The sequence below is a fragment of the Phocoena sinus genome, chromosome 20 (assembly GCF_008692025.1).
Source record: "Phocoena sinus isolate mPhoSin1 chromosome 20, mPhoSin1.pri, whole genome shotgun sequence".
Lineage (NCBI taxonomy): Eukaryota > Metazoa > Chordata > Mammalia > Artiodactyla > Phocoenidae > Phocoena > Phocoena sinus.
In genome coordinates, this window is record NC_045782.1 from 6,684,741 (window position 1) to 6,705,114 (window position 20,374).

General features: G+C 41.0%; 1 protein-coding gene across 2 annotated transcripts in view; it reads left to right on the top strand.

Moving 5' to 3' along the window:
• Positions 1-104: 104 nt before the first annotated feature.
• LOC116744984 (myosin-8) overlaps positions 105-20,374 on the top strand; it is a 29,256-nt gene continuing 8,986 nt past the window's right edge. Inside the window, exons 1-27 of one of the 2 annotated variants that reach the window (XM_032615132.1) lie at positions 105-145; positions 1,670-1,908; positions 2,593-2,736; positions 2,822-2,978; positions 5,327-5,354; positions 5,455-5,563; positions 5,647-5,739; positions 5,874-5,937; positions 6,609-6,707; positions 6,799-6,902; positions 7,278-7,416; positions 8,505-8,623; positions 8,701-8,850; positions 10,555-10,725; positions 11,619-11,928; positions 12,037-12,104; positions 13,738-13,825; positions 13,911-14,028; positions 14,388-14,511; positions 14,603-14,739; positions 16,222-16,477; positions 18,376-18,618; positions 18,711-18,887; positions 18,965-19,110; positions 19,195-19,285; positions 19,372-19,761; positions 20,197-20,323. In XM_032615132.1, coding sequence (XP_032471023.1) covers positions 1,699-1,908; positions 2,593-2,736; positions 2,822-2,978; positions 5,327-5,354; positions 5,455-5,563; positions 5,647-5,739; positions 5,874-5,937; positions 6,609-6,707; positions 6,799-6,902; positions 7,278-7,416; positions 8,505-8,623; positions 8,701-8,850; positions 10,555-10,725; positions 11,619-11,928; positions 12,037-12,104; positions 13,738-13,825; positions 13,911-14,028; positions 14,388-14,511; positions 14,603-14,739; positions 16,222-16,477; positions 18,376-18,618; positions 18,711-18,887; positions 18,965-19,110; positions 19,195-19,285; positions 19,372-19,761; positions 20,197-20,323 — 3,862 coding nt within the window. In that variant the 5' untranslated portion in view covers positions 105-145; positions 1,670-1,698. Of the gene's footprint in view, positions 146-1,669; positions 1,909-2,592; positions 2,737-2,821; positions 2,979-5,326; positions 5,355-5,454; positions 5,579-5,646; positions 5,740-5,873; positions 5,938-6,608; positions 6,708-6,798; positions 6,903-7,277; positions 7,417-8,504; positions 8,624-8,700; positions 8,851-10,554; positions 10,726-11,618; positions 11,929-12,036; positions 12,105-13,737; positions 13,826-13,910; positions 14,029-14,387; positions 14,512-14,602; positions 14,740-16,221; positions 16,478-18,375; positions 18,619-18,710; positions 18,888-18,964; positions 19,111-19,194; positions 19,286-19,371; positions 19,762-20,196; positions 20,324-20,374 lie in introns of those variants that run through there. The other variant, XM_032615133.1, reaches the window with a different exon arrangement.

Consider the following 20,374-nt stretch of genomic DNA (forward strand, 5'->3'; position numbering starts at 1 on the left):
ATTTTCATACAGCCAAGTTTTAGATCAGGGAAATTTTTTAATTCTATAACTATCTTACTGGAATTTCAGAGCTTCACTAATAAGAAACGTGTTGTTTTACAGTGTTAGACGCTTCTGAACCTGCATCTTCATCTGGAATCCAGAGGTAAGACTCTGCTTTATTCATTTATTGATGACAGAGGGGAGTTATTTAGGCTAACGATGCTGGGAACAGCTCTTCACTGTACACCATTTCCATATTTTTGCAGTTATGTAAATAGATTGTGCTTCCAAATGTCTGCTTATAAATGCTGGGAAATCATTTTTTCAGAATGTCTTATTCTCAGAGACCACCCTCATCTGAATTCCAGGATTAAAGGACCATTTAGGAAAGAATGAATTTTGACAGTGAGTTCTCAGCTGCACTTAGAACTGTCCAGGGGCAACGGACTATTCCATGCTAACCTCCTCCTCCTGACAAGCAATGAATACTTACACACTTTACCAATATTTTTTAAATACCCAGAAAAATTCTTAATCTAAAAATGTAAACAAAAACAAACATCTTGTTAAAACCATAGTATTTTAGCTACCTTTTCATGATTCACTGTAGTTTTTAGAAAGGTTTGTTATTGTTCGCTTAAAAAATCACAAGTATTACACCCACAGAGGGCTAAATATCGTACCTAATTTAGAACAGATCCTGGCCCTCCCCCCAAGTAATTCACTGCCTGAGAGCAAAGGAAAGACCCAACCGAAGTAACATGCCAACACTGAGAGACACATCTATCAACGGAGGACGGTGGCTCACATACATGCGATGAACTCTTAAATTCTTGTCTCTTTTCTTTTTCTGGACGTAAAGAAAAGAAGCCTGTGGAATTTATGTGGGATGAAGAAACTTCTTCGTGCTGAAGCTCTCATTTCTCTGTGGTTAGATCTGTTAACTGACAGTTGAAATCTCTCATGCCAAAAGGAGAATGTTAAAAGAGATTTTGGAATTAAGGCAATGCTAAGTCTCTTGGTAACAAGCCAAATGATAAAAAAAAAAACAAAAAACCTAGAATGATAAGAATTTAGTATGGGGTTTTTAATGACCCACCAAGAGATATAACACCAAATATCAACATAAAGTAGATGTTAAAAATAATTATTTGGCTTATGAGAGAAAAAATGGCCATCTAAAAGGCAAAGATGTTTTCGATAGCTTGGAAAATATCAATCTCCATTTGCACAAAACAAACTTTCCCTCCTAACTCTATGATTGTCCTGGCAAATGGCAGATGCAAACATTATGCAGAAGGAAAAGTGGGGATTAAAGAATGACAGTTGCTATAAAACAATCCATCAACAACAGTCTTAGCTATAGATATTGTTACAGTCTAGAGAATAAAACATGCAAGGATTCCATTCTCACTCAGTTGTCGATGCCCTAGCCCTGAAGATCAAGACATGCCATCTGGGAAGGACATTTTCAAAGCCCTGAAAGTGAAGCCTCAGACTGCAGTCTCATTCCAAAGCAGCCCTGAGCTAGGGTTACTGTATGAGAACCACTGGTCAGCAACAGCTTGGAAGAACAGTTACAGCCCAGGCAGGCGATGGAGCCTCAACATTTCTTTCATGTCAAATCCTAGCTCACATGTATAACTTCCGGTTTCTATTTCTCCTCTCCCTGATTTTTTTCCCCAAGGCAAAATTCTCTCTAAATAAATCGCAGCCATGAGTGCGAGTTTGGACGCCGAGATGGCTGTTTTTGGTGAAGCTGCTCCCTACCTTCGAAAATCGGAAAAGGAGCGGATTGAAGCCCAAAACAAGCCCTTCGATGCTAAATCGTCAGTCTTTGCAGTGGAGCCCAAGGAATCCTATGTGAAGAGCATCATACAAAGCAAAGAAGGAGGGAAAGTAACTGTAAAGACAGAATGTGGAGCAGTAAGTAAAAACATAAGGAGAAAATACTCCCCGCCCTATTCCTCCACCTCCTCGCTTCAAGTTGAAGCCTTCCTCGCTCAGAATCTCTAAGCCTATTGCCAATACAGACACCCTTCTGGTCCATTAACAGACATCAGATCTGGGAGGTAAAAGAAATTCTCAGCAGTAACCTCATTTCTCCCTTTCCCAACTACCCAAAGGACTTTAAAGCCACTAGGCTTGGCCTCCAGCATCTTCCTTCAATTCCTCACTTCCCAGTCTAAATCCCCAAACTTGGGAGAAATAAAAACTAGCTTCTCCTATCAAAACAATTACTATCTATTTAGATAAACAATGTATTAATATCCCCATTACTTCCCCCCAAATTGAAGTTTCTTGTAATAAATGGCCAGGAAAAGTGAAAAATTTAAGTAAAATGATATAAACTGATAAATAAACCTGGGACAAGGAAATGTAGGAGGAAAAAAGTATTTTTTAAAGAGTAGTACGTATTCTAGCTCATCAGAGGAAACAGATTTTCTTACCATCAAACGCTAAGATGAATGTATTTTCATGCCTTTATTTAAAGGACACCGAATAATATAATGGAAAGTGTCCACAACTGTAGTCTTATAATTAAAGCAGATAAACATAAATCCTACCTCCAACCATTAATACAAACTTGTCTCTTACTTTACTTGCCAGACTCTAACTGTCAGAGAAGACCAAGTCTTCCCCATGAACCCTCCCAAGTTTGACAAGATCGAGGACATGGTCATGATGACCCACCTGCACGAGCCAGCAGTGCTGTACAACCTCAAAGAGCGTTACGCAGCCTGGATGATCTACGTGAGCGCCTTTCAACATCTCTTTATTCCACCTATCTCTCCAAGTAAAAACAAATCCCACACGTTGAATATTCTGATTTTCTCAGACCTACTCGGGCCTCTTCTGCGTCACCATCAACCCCTACAAGTGGCTGCCGGTGTACAACCCTGAGGTGGTGGCTGCCTACCGAGGCAAAAAGCGCCAGGAGGCCCCGCCCCACATCTTCTCCATCTCTGACAACGCCTTTCAGTTCATGCTGACTGGTGAGTGAGTGATGCATCTATTTACAGAAAGGTAGAAATAGAATCTTTAACAAACAAACAGACTTTGGGCTTTGATTACAATACTACATGGCAGCCACATGGGGCTTCACTGCTTTCAAGAGACTTTCAGAACTGTCAAATCACATATTCTTCCCTGAAGCCATTCTATAGATGAGTGAAGTGAAGCTCACTGAATTCATTGACCTACCCAAGCTAACCCAGCTGGTGACCAGAAGCCTCGTTGAAATAATTAGTAGACCTCTGTAAACATATTTGTTGTTGCTTTCTCACATGTTTTTACTTTCTGATTTGGACAGAAAAAAAGTTCAAGTAGATTTTTTTAAAATATCCACATCTACAGCAATCAAGGAAAATAGTTACCAGCCATAGCGGGAAAGCTTTGTGAATTCCTTATCTTTAAAAGACACAGCTAGTATCACTAGCCTTTGGGGTAGAACAGGGGTAAAGAAAGAGCCATGACTTTCCTCGCAACCATTTTGAAGCATTTTCCTACAAGAATAGAAGAAAATAGAAATCCCTCTTTCTTTGAAAATACTTTTTTTAAAGTTTTTTGTTTTTTTTTTTTTGACGTGGACCATTTTTTTTTAAGTCTTTATTGAATTTGTCACAATATTGCTTCTGTTTTATGTTTTGGTTTTTGGCTGCAAGGCATATGGGATCTTAGCCCCCTGACCAGGGATCAAATCTGCAACCCCTGCGTTGGAAGGCAAAGTCTTAACTACTGGACCACCAGGGAAGTCCTGAAAATATTTTTTTAAAATTATATCGAAGTCTGTTATTCCTGTCTTATCAAAGCATAAACGAAATGGCTTTGATGCGAAATGTAGGCCCAAATACAGCATGAAAACCTTTTATTGGCACACACCAAATGTACTGCCTTTGGAAATATTCTAAATTTCCTGTTCTTCCATGAGATATTAGAAACTGGAGAGGATTTTGCTCCTTTTTGTTTTTTTATTTGATTGTTTTTATGCAGTTTTAAAATTGTCTTTTAAAGGAGAAAAGGGAAGAGAAAGGGATAAAATAGGAATTTTCCATTACAAATTGGCCAGCAGTTCTACAAGGATATCATACCAGGAAACTGTTCTTTGGTTGTCAGCAGAAGCTAGCTACCTTCCAGAAATTATCCAAATGTGGGCTCATTCCAGAGGTTTTAACACTTAGCAGTTGCATTTACACTGCTATGTACACCACCACTCCTACAGAGGTCCCCACTCCCCCAAGTTTTGGGCCTGCTCCAAATTCAAGATTACTTATCTCCAAACATGATTTTTGTAAAAAAAAAACACCCAAAACTGTGGCACTTGACTGGTTAGAGACTAGAACACTGTTTTCTTATCTATGCTCCCACTAGATGTGATATGATCTTTCTTGATTTTTCTTCTATTGGAAAAAGAAATCAATCTGAGTATGTTCCAAAATCTGTCTCTACTTCCCTGAATAGAGCTTTGAAGTTCTCTGAAGTCTATATCTACATCTAAATAGCACCCAAATTAGCATCTATTTCTCTGAATAGATTTTTTTAGATTTGAGAATGCTCTAAAATCTATATCAGTATAGAATTAAAGATTTAACAAATCAGAAAATTGGTATATATCCAACATATCAGTCATATAACTAGTGACAATTTTTGTTTTCATTACTTAGAAACGTGTATAAAAAGGAAAGTAAATGAACACCACCATTTACAATTCCAGATCCCTTCCTTTTTTAGTATTACCAGCTGTCAAATTAATATGAAAAACCGGGAGGAGGCCAGGTAGCAGAAAAATATATAAGCTGGAAGTCAAATAGACCTAAACATCTTGATAAGCTATGTAACTATTAGAAAAGTCACTTATTTCTCTCTGGGTTTGTTTCTTCATCTGTTAAATGAAACTTCAAAATTGTATGATTCTTACTGAAGTAGTTACAGATGAAATTATATGATGCCTGGAATTTTCTTTAAAATAACCAAGTGAGTTTAGGATGGGAGTACAGGTTATACAAAGTTGGCCAAATAATAACTGTTGAAACTGTATGTATGATGGGTACATAGGAGCTCTTTATACGTTATTGCCTCTACCTCTGTATACATTTGAAACTTCCCATAAGTTTTAAAATTAATAATATTTTAAGAAGAAACACATGATTCTTTGCCTCTTATTTTCACAAATTTTACTCCAAGAGGCAAGTACTATCTGGGAGCTACACACAAAACCAAGATCACAGGCAACATCTTCAAAATGTTAAAAAGGATAAACTGATTAATCTTTACAGAGTCAATAATCTTTGTATTGAATGTGTACTATTTTTTAAAACTGATGGTCTTGATTTGTTTTTTACAGATCGTGAGAACCAGTCCATCCTGATCACGTATGTGATTTTTTTCTTCTTCTCTGGTTTGTGGTGATTGTCTTAGATGTCGACAATGTGAGCTGTAGTTCTGATCTCTTCTCTGGTTTCTGTTTGACAGCGGAGAATCTGGGGCAGGAAAGACTGTGAACACGAAGCGTGTCATCCAGTACTTTGCAACAATTGCAGTTACTGGAGAGAAGAAGAAGGATGAAACTGGCAAAATGCAGGTGGGTCTGACCGGCGTGTCAGAATCAAGACTAGCAGGGCACACAGGAAGCCCCAGATGTGAGGACTGCTCTTGCCTTTGCAGGGGACTCTGGAAGATCAAATCATCAGTGCCAACCCCCTGCTGGAGGCTTTTGGCAACGCCAAGACTGTGAGGAATGACAACTCCTCTCGCTTTGTGAGTCTCTGGGTCACAGAAAGGTTTTCTCAGGCCTTAAATGCCCCAAAAGGCATGTCTGAGTTATTAATTCAATCTCTTCTTACTCGTGTGCTAACAGTCTTGTATATAACATCATCTTTTTCACTTGCAAGGGTAAATTCATCAGGATCCACTTTGGTACCACGGGGAGACTGGCTTCTGCTGATATCGAAACATGTGAGTAACAGGACCATTGAAAATCAAACAGAGAAACAAGTGATGTCATTTGCAGGGATATTTTGCAACACTTATTGAGCACTGAGCCTGCTGGCAGTGTTGCCCGTGAGCTAATGCCAGACTTATCCATAATCGCTGTGTGCTCTATTTACCTCAGTCTCAGACTGATGGCTCTATAACACATTCTGCAATTCCTGCCTCAGAAGCAACTATGACATTTTCTCCAGGGAAAACAGTAGGACTATCTATGGACTCCTATGAGTTATCTATAGGCTTACAATACATTTCTGTGATTTGCTCTTGATCTGGGCTTTGGTAGGTGTTTCCAAGGTAGTCCCTCACCAAAGAATCTAAGGTGATCTGAGGAAGGAGGGGATATTAAGGATCAATTATAATACAGAGGTCACAGGTCATCCATGTGCAAAGTTGATTTTTACTAGAGCATGCATACTTCAGTCTCTGCTCTTAGATGGTGAGAACCTTGGGTAATTGCCATACGTATTTGGAATTCTTACATGTAGTACCAACAGGATCGATCATCACGTTGAAATCTCAATGGAGCCTAACGTAATTTAGGCCCAAATTTTAGCCAAAGACACTGAAGTTCATTTAATATCTCAGCAGCATTGATATTTTTTTCTAATTCAATGTCTATCTCCCTCTCTTTCCAGATCTTCTAGAAAAGTCTAGAGTTACTTTCCAGTTAAAGGCAGAAAGAAGCTACCATATTTTTTATCAGATCACTTCCAATAAGAAACCAGATCTGATTGGTAAGGATGAACTTAAATTCACAGACAAAAGTTAATGTTTTTGTTAACAACTTCTAATGTAAACCATACACCCTGAATTCTATGCACCCAGACATGCTCCTGATCACCACCAACCCGTATGACTATGCCTTCGTCAGTCAAGGGGAGATCACAGTCCCTAGCATTGATGACCAAGAAGAGCTGATGGCCACTGATGTAAGTCACACACTCACTTTTTAAAAATCCATTATGGGGCTTCCCTAGTGGCACAGTGGTTGAGAGTCCGCCTGCCGATGCAGCGGACGCGGGTTCGTGCCCCGGTCTGGGAAGATCCCACATGCCGCGGAGCGTCTGGGCCCGTGAGCCATGACTGCTGAGCCTGCGCGTCCGGAGCCTGTGCTCCGCAACGGGAGAGGCCACAACAGTGAGAGGCCCGCGTACCTCAAAAAAAAAAAAAAAAAAAATCCATTATGTATGGAAATGACAATAGCAACCACACCGTAAGTGTGGTTACCTTAGAATATAGTGTAAATTCTCCAAAATATGTTAGTCTCTTCTGCCCTAACTTTGTCCTGTCATTTCTCCTGGCAGAGAGCCATTGACATCCTGGGCTTTACTCCCGAGGAGAAAGTGTCCATCTACAAGCTCACAGGGGCAGTAATGCATTATGGGAACATGAAATTCAAGCAAAAGCAGCGTGAGGAGCAAGCGGAGCCAGATGGCACCGAAGGTACCAAATGAACCTCCATCTGGGTTTAAATTAGAGAATACAGCAAGAGAAAAACAGGTTATTCTAAACTCACATTTCCTTTGTAGCTGGACTTCTGAGGGGCATGTACACATTTACACACACTGCATGCTTTCCTCACCCCCTTTCCCTCCTCACATCTCCATATCTCCGTCTTTCTATGCAGCCCAAATGAACCCTAATAGCCACTTGTAAGGATATATCTAAAAAGCACAACCTGGGGCCAGATCATTAGAGAGGGAATGAGACAGAACTGTGAGCTTGCTTTGCCTTAGCAATGGCGAGAAAGTATATAGGATAACTTGGCATATTGGTCTATTTCAGCACCAGCTGGGCAAACCTAGTGGAGGGATACAGGGTCTTGCCCAAACACAGAGCTGGGGTTGGAGGACATCTGTGCACATGTGTGTGTGTGTTGTCTATATTTAACCCTCAGACAATCTAGGCAACAAGATAAAAAAGAAACTGAGAAAGAAAAATCATATACTCTATGTATGGAAAGAACATGGAACTTACAGGATCTACCACGGAAGCTAAAGTTATCTGCTCCTTTAAGCCTTTCCTGACCACCCTGGCTTGACATTCTCTCTCCCTCATTTACATCATAGTCATTGACAAAATTTTAGAAGGGGACTCTGTAGGAATCATGCACTAAAATTTAATCCTCACATTTTCAGATAAAGAAACTAATTCGTTGAGGTTAAATTGGGAGGAGTTAAATTGAGATACGGTGTATTTATCTTACCTTCCACCCCCACCTACTGTGTCTTAAGAGCAGGGACTCTGGCTTTTGTGTTACATAAATTATTTCCATAAACACTGGACATATTTTTATTGTTGTTAAATTTCTCAGGAGTTGCTTGCAACAAATCACCAAAGGCCAGTGTAACTGACTGACCATTTATTAGCAAGTATATGCTCTAATATACAGAGAGCCTCACCTGATCTTCTCTAGAATTATTTAAAGCTTTCTATTTAAATAATAACGAAAATGGATGGAGGAAAATGGAAAGACTACCTTGAAGAAGTATCTGCTGTTAAACAACGTTCCTTGAATTGTGTCTCTGCAGTTGCTGACAAAGCTGCCTATCTCCAGAGTCTGAACTCTGCTGATCTACTCAAAGCCCTTTGCTACCCCAGGGTCAAGGTCGGCAATGAATACGTCACCAAAGGCCAGACTGTGCAGCAGGTAAGTGCACAAGCTCAATGAATCACACACATCCCAGGCCTTTCATAGTGCCAACAAACATTACTCTGTCCATGAAGGTGTACAATGCAGTGGGCGCTCTGGCCAAAGCCGTCTATGAGAAGATGTTCCTGTGGATGGTCACCCGCATCAACCAGCAGCTGGACACCAAGCAGCCCAGGCAGTACTTCATCGGGGTCTTGGATATCGCTGGCTTTGAGATCTTTGATGTGAGTTTATCTTCATATTAATAAAAAGTGGGAGAAAGGCAATTTGGGTTTTGATATACTGAGTATTATTATTCATTTACCCTTGTAGTGTCTACATTGCTTTCTCCAGCATGGCACCTAGGACGAAATAGCTAGGAGGTAACTAGATAATAACAGAAGTAATAATAATAGCTAACATTTATCACGAAGCACTTCAGAATGTTACCTCATTTAATCCTCACAACGACCCATGAAGGAGTAACTAATATTACTTCCAATTACATGTGGAGAAACAGATGCAAGAAAATCAAAACACTTGCTAAAGATCCTCCAGCCATATAAGGCAAAGCCACGACAGGAACCTGGCTATGCAACGTTTGGTCCATACACAAGGCACCTCCCGTGGAGGAGAAACGGCCTAGAGGTAGAAGTGCAGTGACAGTTCATAGTTTTCCCTCTTCCAGATTCATCTGACACACACCATTTCCCCTCTGGGCCATCAGCTTTATCATCTATAAAATGAGGGTGTCAATTATTATAAAGACTCCATCAGGGGGCTTTCCTGGTGACGCAGTGGTTGAGAGTCCGCCTGCCAATGCAGGGGACACGGGTTCAACCCCTGGTTCTGGAAGATCCCACATGCCGCGAGCGGCTAGGCTCGCGCTCCACGGCTGCTGAGCCTGTGCTCTGGAGCCCGTGAGCCACAACTGCTGAGCCCACATGCTGCAACTGCTGAAGCCCATGCACCTGGAGCCCGTGCTCCGCAGCAAGAGAGGCCACAGCGGTGGGAGGCCCGCGCACCACAACGAAGAGTGGCCCCTGCTCTCCACAGCTGGAGAGGGCCCGTGGGCAGCAATGAAGACCCAACACAGCCAAAAATAAATTAAATAAATAAAAGTTTAAAAAAAGACTCCATCAGATCTTCAATTTCTATACCACATCAGGTCCCCCCTTTCACAGACCTGACAATGAGGATTTACCAAATGTTTGGTATGAACAGAAGAGCAATTAGCCTATTAATTTCACTCTGCACATCAACTAAAGGTCTTAAGAAAAGCTTTCCTTAATAATGTGACGCCAAAAGTGAAAATGTGACCTTTATCTTGAGTTGGGGGGGGGGGTGGTAAAAGAAGTGAGGCTTTGCAATGAATTACTTTCACCCTTAAATCTGAACCATAACTCATAGGATCATGGTTATACTTTTAATGCACATTTTTGCCCATGCAATCTTCAGAGGTGGAAAGAGGTAGATTCGGGCTTCCCTGGTGGTGCAGTGGTTGAGAGTCCGCCTGCCGATGCAGGGGACACGGGTTTGTGCCCCGGTCCGGGAAGATCCCACATGCCACGGAGCGGCTGGGCCCGTGAGCCATGGCCGCTGGGCCTGCGCGTCCCGAGCCTGTGCTCCGCAACGGGAGAGGCCACAACAGTGAGAGGCCCGCGTACCACAAAAAAAAAAAAAAAAAAAAAAAAAAAAAGAAAGAGGTAGATTCTACCACAACTCCTGCTGTGTGATTGACAGCTGTGCCTTTAAATAATGCTCAGAAATCATGAAAAGGGTTCATGTCAAAAATGATCATTTTTTTCCCTGGGATTTCTGAAAAGACAACAATCAGTTTAAACTTTATTTCATTACTGTATTCCACATATTTTTGATAAAAGATTTTTCAGTGATGAATTCTACTGCTATAAAAATCCACTTAATGTTGGAAATTTGGTTTTGTGCAGTACAACAGCCTGGAGCAGCTGTGCATCAACTTCACCAACGAGAAGCTGCAGCAGTTCTTCAACCACCACATGTTCGTGCTGGAGCAGGAGGAGTACAAGAAGGAGGGCATCGAGTGGGAGTTCATCGACTTCGGGATGGACCTGGCCGCCTGCATTGAGCTCATCGAGAAGGTCTGCTTGACTTCTAAAGGAAACCCGAACTGAAAGGATAACTTTCCCAAGTGCCTTAAGCAACTCCAGAATGTATTACTGTAATCTTAACTAGACTGATAATAGAACAAGTTAGAAAATTACTTTAGAAATGACTTTCTCTTTTCAACTTTTACGTAAGAAGAATCAGAGAGTGTTTAGCTTCACTTTGTCGTAACAAGTTCTGTTCTAACACTGACTCAGATCCAAGTTTAAAGCAGCATCTCTATTGAGATGGTCTGCTTCATTAGAAGAACTACCTCATTTGTTCTAAATCTATCTCCACTATGATCCAAGATGTCAACAATAGAAATAACTATTTTCTAAATCAAAATTAACGCACAGGTAACACAGCTAGGGCTTATATCAAAGGTAATCTGTTTGGAAGTCAAGAGTCAAATTGCTATGCTTCTTCATAATCTATCTTTAAGGGATTAAATGCACAAAATGTCTTAAATAAGGTTTCATTATTTATACTGTTAAGTTATTGCATATAAAGTAAACACCATTCTAAGTCAGTAAGTCCTTTGCATAGAAAAACAAAACTCTGACAATAGATTAATTCACCAAACAGGGGAAAATGTGGTAATCACAGAACATTTTAATAAGTCGCCCCCACTTATGCAGTGCTGACATTTGGAGTTTATATCCAGCTACTCTTTTAATTGAAAATAATGCTATGGATTGAATGTGAGAAAGAATGGTGGAAAAGTCATTCTAGTGACAACAAAAGGACCTCTTTGAGCTATGACCCTGGTTTACTTTATAAATGTATTTAATTAGGAGTGCTCATAATTCAATCAAATGACAACCACTGTGTCTATATCTTTTGAGACAAGATAGGTTGACACCAATGTCTACTTTTCTGAATTCAGCCACTGGGCATCTTCTCCATCCTGGAAGAGGAGTGCATGTTCCCCAAGGCCACAGACACCTCCTTCAAGAACAAGCTGTATGACCAGCACCTGGGCAAGTCTGCCAACTTCCAGAAGCCCAAAGTGGTCAAGGGCAGGGCCGAGGCCCACTTCTCACTGATCCACTACGCGGGCACCGTGGACTACAACATTGCCGGCTGGCTGGACAAGAACAAGGACCCCCTGAACGACACTGTGGTTGGGCTGTACCAGAAGTCTGCAATGAAGACTCTGGCCAGTCTCTTTTCCACATATGCTAGTGCTGAAGCCGGTACTTTCTGAGCCCCTGATCTAAATTAACCTGTCCCCACAGAATGTTCACATACCATTCCAGCCTCTGGGATTCTACTTTCGTTGATGGGTTTTCTTTTTATCTTAGACAGCAGCGCAAAGAAAGGTGCTAAGAAGAAGGGCTCTTCTTTCCAGACTGTGTCAGCCCTTTTCAGGGTAAAGTACAAATTTAATTTGAAAAATCTATTCAGTTCCTATGACTTATCATAATTAGGATAAGAATAAAGGATTTAGAATAAATTAGGAGGGAATGGAATGTTAATAGGAATGACTTCAAATACTCCTTCTTGTCAGGGCACAGCCAAAGCAATACTCCTCCTGTAGGGCTCAATGTTTTACCTCTTATTCCTTACTATGCTCATCTAATGTATTCAGGAATTCCAAAATGCCCTTAGAAGCTTTCTCGCTATATGATAAGGCCGATTTTTAAGGAAGCACAGCTGAACTTCAAAGGTCTCCCTGTGGAAAGCCACCAATGTTGCCCTTTGAGAATGTTCCTGAGTTCCCCTTTGAGAATTGAGCCCAAGACACACCCTTTAGGACATCCTTCCACCAAATCACATCTTTGTCCTCCGAGGTGGATTTAATTTTTTCTAATAGCTGAAAATTATCTAAAGCCAAACCTAGTGATTTAGATGGATGATTAAGATAGAAAAATATCTCTTAAGAATAACAGTAATAATAACATTACTGCAAATAATGTGATTCTCTTAGATGGCTTAACAGCTGGCTCTTCTACAGGGGAACATATGGAGCATCTGGTCTAATGGCTGCTTGGTCAGGATTTCTGTGGCTAAGTCTCGTTCTTTTTAAAACTAAAATGCAGATACTATGTATGACCTAAACAAGAAAACAGCCCTGTTCTTTTTTTCTCACTACCAATTTGCATTATTTCACCAAATATGCCCGTGTTTCATCAACTTATCCTTGTACATAATTGCAAGATTAGAAACTCACATTACTTATTTTGTTTATTTCCTAATAGTTAACTGAGATATGAAAAATAAAGCAACTCTGCCTTCTCAACGAATATACCTAAGAAATACTGAGAAACAGCTACTTGCTAGTTTTCTGTGGTGGAGTAAAACACCACTGTCTGTCATAATCAGTTACTCTATTTCTGGAATAACTCCCCCCATATGATTCAGACTGTGATCATTCTCAGGTACTCAAGATCCACTCACACAAGGTCATACAGTCTTATGATTTTAGACTCTTCCAAAAAAAAAAACCAAACAAACCAAAAAACAAGAGAGTACAAGTCCCAGGGAATAATACACTCAAGGAAGGAATGGCAAACATTGGGACAGTGGCTAACCTAGGTTACCACTGTAAACTACTTCTGTGAAAAATATTAGCTGAGAGAGATGAAAGAGGCCTTAGAGGTAATCTCAACTATTTTCAAATGAGGCCCAGAAAGAGAAAAAGGATTTTATAGAGTCAAGCAGCTCATTAGTGGCCAAGCGAGACTGTAGTCCTTTGTCTTCTGGTTCCCGGTCAAGAATACTTCCTGTGTGTCAAGGCTACTGAATTTGCAGTTGTTTACAGGATAGATCCTAGGTGTCATAAATGAATACCAGGGAGAGCTGCATTTCTTCCCAGCACTTTAGCCTTTCGGTTTTTTGGCAGGCTAGAACTCTTGAGACCTTTAAAACACAGAGCAACTGAAGCCTCATAGACCTTTACCTAATATAGTTAGGAAAGTACCTAGGTTCATTCCATATAATTACCAAGAAAAGCAATCTGAAATAGAACTTTCTCATCAAGTCCCTTCTACCTGGTTTTCTAGGAAAATTTAAGCAAGCTGATGACCAACCTGAGGAGCACACACCCTCACTTCGTACGGTGCATCATTCCCAACGAAACCAAAACTCCTGGTAAGATCTAAGAGCATGAAATAATCACACAGGCACAAGTCTGAAAGTTCAGTGCGCAGTAGTAAGTACTCTGATTTGTTTTTAGGCGCCATGGATCATGAGCTTGTCCTGCACCAGCTGCGCTGCAACGGTGTGCTGGAGGGCATCCGCATCTGCAGGAAGGGCTTCCCGAGCAGGATCCTCTACGGGGATTTTAAACAAAGGCCAGTCTCCCCCTGTCACAGTTCACTGAATGCTGTGACTAATTAATCATTTTCACTGTTGCCCTCTGTTCATTGTTTTTATGTATCCTGCTTCATCAATACGATGAAATTAAGTCAAATAATATAGTCTTGTGGTGCTAGAACAGAGTACAGGCTAGAGAAGGTGGCATTTCTTAAAAATAGGACGGAAGCATGCATTAGCTTGTGGAAAAATCATATTGTTTTACTATCTGAACCTAAAAGGACAGTTGGGTTTTCTACTCTTGCTTTTTCTCTTTTTACTAACTTTTTTTGGTGTCGTTTGGTTTTCATATATGATCACACCTTCCTAATCATTCTTTCTTTCTTCGACTGAACAGATACAAAGTTTTAAATGCAAGTGCTATTCCAGATGGACAGTTCATTGACAGCAAGAAGGCTTCTGAGAAACTTCTTGCCTCTATTGATATTGATCACACCCAGTACAAATTTGGACATACAAAGGTATGGCTGTTACTTACACCTGATCCAAGTCCTCTGCCATAGCTGTATCTCCTGTAGTCTGGGGATGATTTGTAACTTTCCCTCTCTCCAGGTTTTCTTCAAAGCTGGCCTGCTGGGTCTTCTGGAAGAAATGAGAGATGAAAAGTTGGCCCAGATTATAACGAGAACTCAAGCCATCTGTAGGGGATTCCTAATGAGGGCAGAATATCAGAAGATGTTGCAAAGGAGGTAACCATGCAGAAGATAAGGACTGTAAGGTCTCTTAGGGACTTTACCTCGCTCTTCCTTATTCATTAACTCTTTCATTTTGTGGTTAATATGCACTTCTCACCCAGTTCCAAACTCACTCTTACAACACATCAGCCTCTGCTTAACCCCTCACACTGGGATTCTCTTCAAAACGTCTCTCCTCCCTCAGTTTCTCCCTTTCATTCATCTCACATACAGCAGCAGGAATCGTTTGCAGTAAACACTATTTCCATCACACCGTATCTGTTTGCGGTTCCCCACGGTCTCCCACATCGAATCCAAGTTGGCTGTGTGTCTGTCAAGGCCACTCTCTATTCCCTACCTCATCTATCATCTCCCACCGCACAGCCTTTTCCAGCCAGGCTAAACAATTTGCTTATCTCCTTCTCTCCTGTTTGCACAAGCGCTCCCCTCTCAGCCTAATTTATCTCTTTACCAATTCAAAACTTCCATTTCCGCCTCCTCTAATTAACCTCATCCTACCCATCCACCCAGCACTACTGCTGTCCTTACACACACGTTTTGCATTCATTTTGCTCATCTGTACTCATTTACTTCTGTGATATAAGTGTTCCCAAGTCTTTTCCATGTGTCAACATTATAGTTTATGGCATGATATCTGCCTTCTCAGAGATATGGTTCTTATAAATTGGACCTATAGAAATAGAATCTCCATTTTAACAAGCTTGAAGAGGCAAACACATTGTTATAAGGCAGGTAAACCTTGCCAGTCTATTGCTACAGTGTTCAGAAGGAATATCCCTTATTACTATTTTAAAATGTTATTTAAATAAAACAAATTTCGTAGCTCAATCCATGCTAAATGCTCTGCAGACATTAACAATCTAACTGAGCAGGTAAGAAGTAGGCATTTGAAAGGACTCGAGAAAAGCCAGTCTATTAGGTGAAGAAACTAACAAAAGTTGTTTATGGAGTAGATAATTTGGCAGTGATTAAAATAAGAGGAGAGGTTTCAAGGAAAACAGGGTAAACCATAAGATCAATTTAGGTGGGCAATTAGGAAAGCGAGCCATGCCCTTTCACAGGTCACGTCAGTGTGCCAAAGGCCAAGCAGCACAATTAACTTACACCTGCCACACCCACTCCCAAGTCACTAATATTGTGATTTCTCAAATGTTCTTCAAATCGTATGTGTTGCTCATATATACAAAGGATTCCTCTAAAGTCAGCTTCTTTGCTAATGTGACAGGGACTTGAGAACACACAATCGTTCGGCATGAGCAGTGCACATTAGCAAAGTGGTCATACTGAGGACTGCTCTGAGTGCGAGGGTGTGTGTGTTGTGTGTGTGTGTCCTGCATATGAAATATACAGAATTTGACACATCACTTACATGTGGGGGGGGTCATTAAAAGGGGAGTTTGTAGGTAAAAAACTAATACTAACAATAACATTGTCTCTAATGGATCAATCTACACTGATACTTTTCGGTCATTTCAGAGAAGCCCTTTTCTGCATCCAGTATAATGTACGTGCCTTCATGAACGTCAAGCACTGGCCCTGGATGAAACTCTTCTTCAAGATCAAGCCCCTCCTCAAGAGCGCAGAAACCGAGAAGGAGATGACCACCATGAAGGAAGAGTTCCAGAAAACCAAAGATGAACTCGCCAAGTCAGAGGCCAAAAGGAAGGAACTAGAGGAAAAAATGGTGACTCTCTTGAAAGAGAAAAATGAGCTGCAGCTCCAGGTTCAATCTGTGAGTACCCTGTGTGCTGAATGCACCATGTCACGGAAGTTTTTCTGGAATTCACATACACTCTGGATTTACAAATGGCCTTTTCTTGAAAAAGAAAATTTCTAGTTGCTTTTTTCAGTATTTCACTTAACTTTCAATATTCCTGTGAAGAAGTCAGGCACCGACTACTTCCAAATTGCAAATGGAAAATGGGAGATTGTAGAAGTTATTTAACAATACCACAAATTTAATAGGCATGAAGGAAGCAGTTGAAAGGCAAAGCCCCCAAATCTGTCATTTTACTCATCTGCCCTGCCTGCTTCATCCCAGTCGTAAGAGCCCTACTTCCTGAATACAAGTGTATGAGATTGTATTTACACTCATAAAAGACAGTTATTCTTATTTCTCTCTGTATCTCTTTTCCTCAACCCCCAGGATTTAGCTCAATAAATTCATTTGCAGTTACTTGAACTGAACTACCTCGGTGGAAGACAGAGCTAGTGACCTCTGTGATTCTTCCTGTGATACTGACCCTGAGTTCTCAAGGCCTCTGTTTATTGGTTAAAGAAGAAGTTGTAATCAGAGTGGGGGCAGGCTTGGCATCAGCACTGTGGCCAAATACAACCTCCCATTTCCTTGGCCCAACAAGCCCAACAATGTCATGAAGAAATCTGTAAAAAAAAAAAAAAAAAAGGATAGTTTTCTTAAAATGTTTAAGCTATTTTCCAACTTTTCCTTCTGATAAGCTCACTTATATGAAGGTTACATTTTCCCAATCACAGCCTCTTCATCTTAACCTCTTTCATAGGTATTATCATTAGTCAGTGAGTAAATATATACTGAGTGTATGACTATTAAAAATAAAAGCAAAGGAACCCTCAAAGTCCTCATTATCAAACGTTTAAGCATTTTAAAAACTTAAGATACAAACAAACACTGAGAAGTTAAAGAAATTCCCCAGCCCAGAGTAATAAGGTCGTGGCTGAACTGATTTTTATGAGTCCTTTAATCATTTATAAAAACCTCACTGAGTTATGTAGTTTCTCAAAATTACAAGTTCCTATATAGTCTAATATTCATTTTGAGACTAGTAGGTAATTCTTAAAATGGAAATGGAAGCCTTGGGCAATTATACAGCACTGTTATGGTCTATCAGGGAGGTTTTGAGTATATGAAAAATGCTTCATGGAAAATTTATAGGCATAATGTTACGTAGTTTTTCTTTTTAAAATTCAATGTAGGGCTTCCCTGGTGGCGCAGTGGTTGAGAGTCCGCCTGCCGGTGCAGGGGACACGGGTTCGTGCCCCGGTCTGGGAAGATCCCACATGCCGCGGAGCGGCTGGGCCCGTGAGCCATGGCCGCTGAGCCTGCGCGTCCGCAGCCTGTGCTCCGCAACGGGAGAGGCCACAACAGTGAGAGGCCCGCGTACCGCAAAAAAAAAAAAAAAAAAAAAAAAAAAAAAAAATTCAATGTAGCAACTAGTTGTTTGAGGCAATTTGACTAAGTCAGAAATCTTTGAATAATATAGTTGAAATGCTCTTAGCAATCATTTATTCCAATCTTCTTTAATTACATGAGATAATTGAGGGTAAGAGGAGTAAATCAATTTGCCCAAGGTCATACATATGGAGGCAAATTTGGGACAAGAACCCAGGCTTCCTTTGGTCCTTCCACTCTTCTACACAATACTTTTTAAAATAGTCAATTGCTTCAATCCAGTCATTTTTCAGGCTAATTTGTTTCTAAATCTATAGTGCCATATCTAATTAGCTATGTTTCTCCAGACAATGGAATGTTCAATTAATTTATATTCATACTGAAAAATTCATTAGCTTTCAGTAAACACTACTATTTTGTGCAAAGAACAAGTTCAAAATAAGTAACAAATTCTCTAAACAGCTCAGCAAATCTCTCCACAGGAAGCTGACGCCTTGGCTGATGCAGAGGAAAGGTGTGAGCAACTGATTAAAAACAAAATCCAGCTGGAGGCAAAGATCAAAGAGGTGACTGAGAGAGCTGAGGATGAGGAAGAGATCAATTCTGAGCTGACGGCCAAGAAGAGGAAACTGGAGGACGAATGTTCAGAACTGAAGAAAGACATAGATGACCTTGAGCTGACACTGGCCAAGGTTGAGAAGGAGAAACATGCCACAGAGAACAAGGTATGAAATATATTTGTATACAGCATATAGAGACTCTGCCATCTAACTAAGCTGCTTTAGAGCAGAGATAATCACTTCCTTAACCTTTCTAGGTGAAAAACCTCACAGAAGAGATGGCAGGCCTGGACGAAGTCATAGCTAAGCTGACCAAGGAGAAGAAGGCCCTCCAGGAGGCCCACCAGCAGACCCTGGATGACCTGCAGGCAGAAGAGGACAAAGTGAACACCCTGAACAAAGCTAAAGCCAAGCTAGAACAGCAAGTGGATGATGTGTGTTTTTAATATCCATCTGAAAGGTTTTTTTTTAATATACTTTAAATTTTTAACAAAGTTTATTTTCTCATTAGCTTGAAGGGTCTCTAGAACAAGAAAAGAAACTTCGAATGGATCTAGAAAGAGCCAAGAGGAAACTGGAGGGTGACCTAAAATTGGCCCAAGAATCCATAGTAGATATAGAAAATGACAAACAGCAACTTGATGAGAAACTTAAAAAGTAGGAACTCCAGAAAAAAAATTCTACGCGACATCATCTTTCAATTCTTATGGGCACTAATACGCCTTGTTCTTCTGTCTAAAGGAAAGAATTTGAAATCAGCAATCTGCTAAGCAAAATTGAAGATGAGCAGGCAGTAGAAATTCAACTACAGAAGAAAATCAAAGAGCTGCAGGTGAGTCATCTCACCTCCACTTGTTTCTGCGCTCAAAAAAACGGAAATTGAGGTGAGTTCATGGTAATGTGCTCTGCCACTGCCAGGCCCGCATCGAAGAGCTGGAGGAGGAGATCGAGGCAGAGCGGGCCTCCCGCGCCAAAGCAGAGAAGCAGCGCTCAGACCTCTCCCGGGAGCTGGAGGAGATCAGCGAGCGGCTGGAAGAGGCCGGCGGGGCCACTTCGGCCCAGATTGAGATGAACAAGAAGCGGGAGGCCGAGTTCCAGAAAATGCGCAGGGACCTGGAGGAGGCCACCCTGCAGCACGAGGCCACGGCAGCCACGCTGAGGAAGAAGCACGCGGACAGTGTGGCCGAGCTGGGGGAGCAGATTGACAACCTGCAGAGGGTCAAGCAGAAGCTGGAGAAGGAGAAGAGTGAGCTGAAGATGGAGATCGACGACCTTAGCAGTAATGCAGAGACCATTTCCAAAGCCAAGGTACCCAATACTGTCTTCAAATGAGCAGAGTTAATAACCTGTAAGGACCCTCATTGTTCTCTGGCGTTAAACATTGTTTGTAGGCAGTTTGTAGCACTGATCTAAAATTTTGTATTCTAATATATTCCATTTTATTTCTTTTTTTTTAAATGCTGGATATAATTTGTTAAGATTATTTCAAAATCTACTTTGTCAGTGTCAAGTATCATTGGGATAAATGAATGAGTTCCAACAATGAGCACTTTGGGGAGATTATGCACCCATCATACCTGAATCCTAAAATGTTCCATAGAGTTGGTGCCATCAGTTTCTACTCACACTTGACGTAAATTTATTCACTCTAAAAATATTTTAAGAATCCAGTGGTAACTTTTTTTTTTTTTTTTTTTTTTACTGTATTCAATGTCTCATCTTTCATGGGTACCTGTGCCGCAGGGAAACCTTGAAAAGATGTGCCGCGCTCTAGAAGACCAAGTGAGTGAACTCAAGACGAAGGAGGAAGAGCAGCAGCGGCTGCTCAGTGACCTGACGGCTCAGAGAGCGCGCCTGCAGACGGAAGCGGGTAGAGATCTCCCTCAGGCCCGCGATTATGGCCTAGACAAAAGCAATTCCG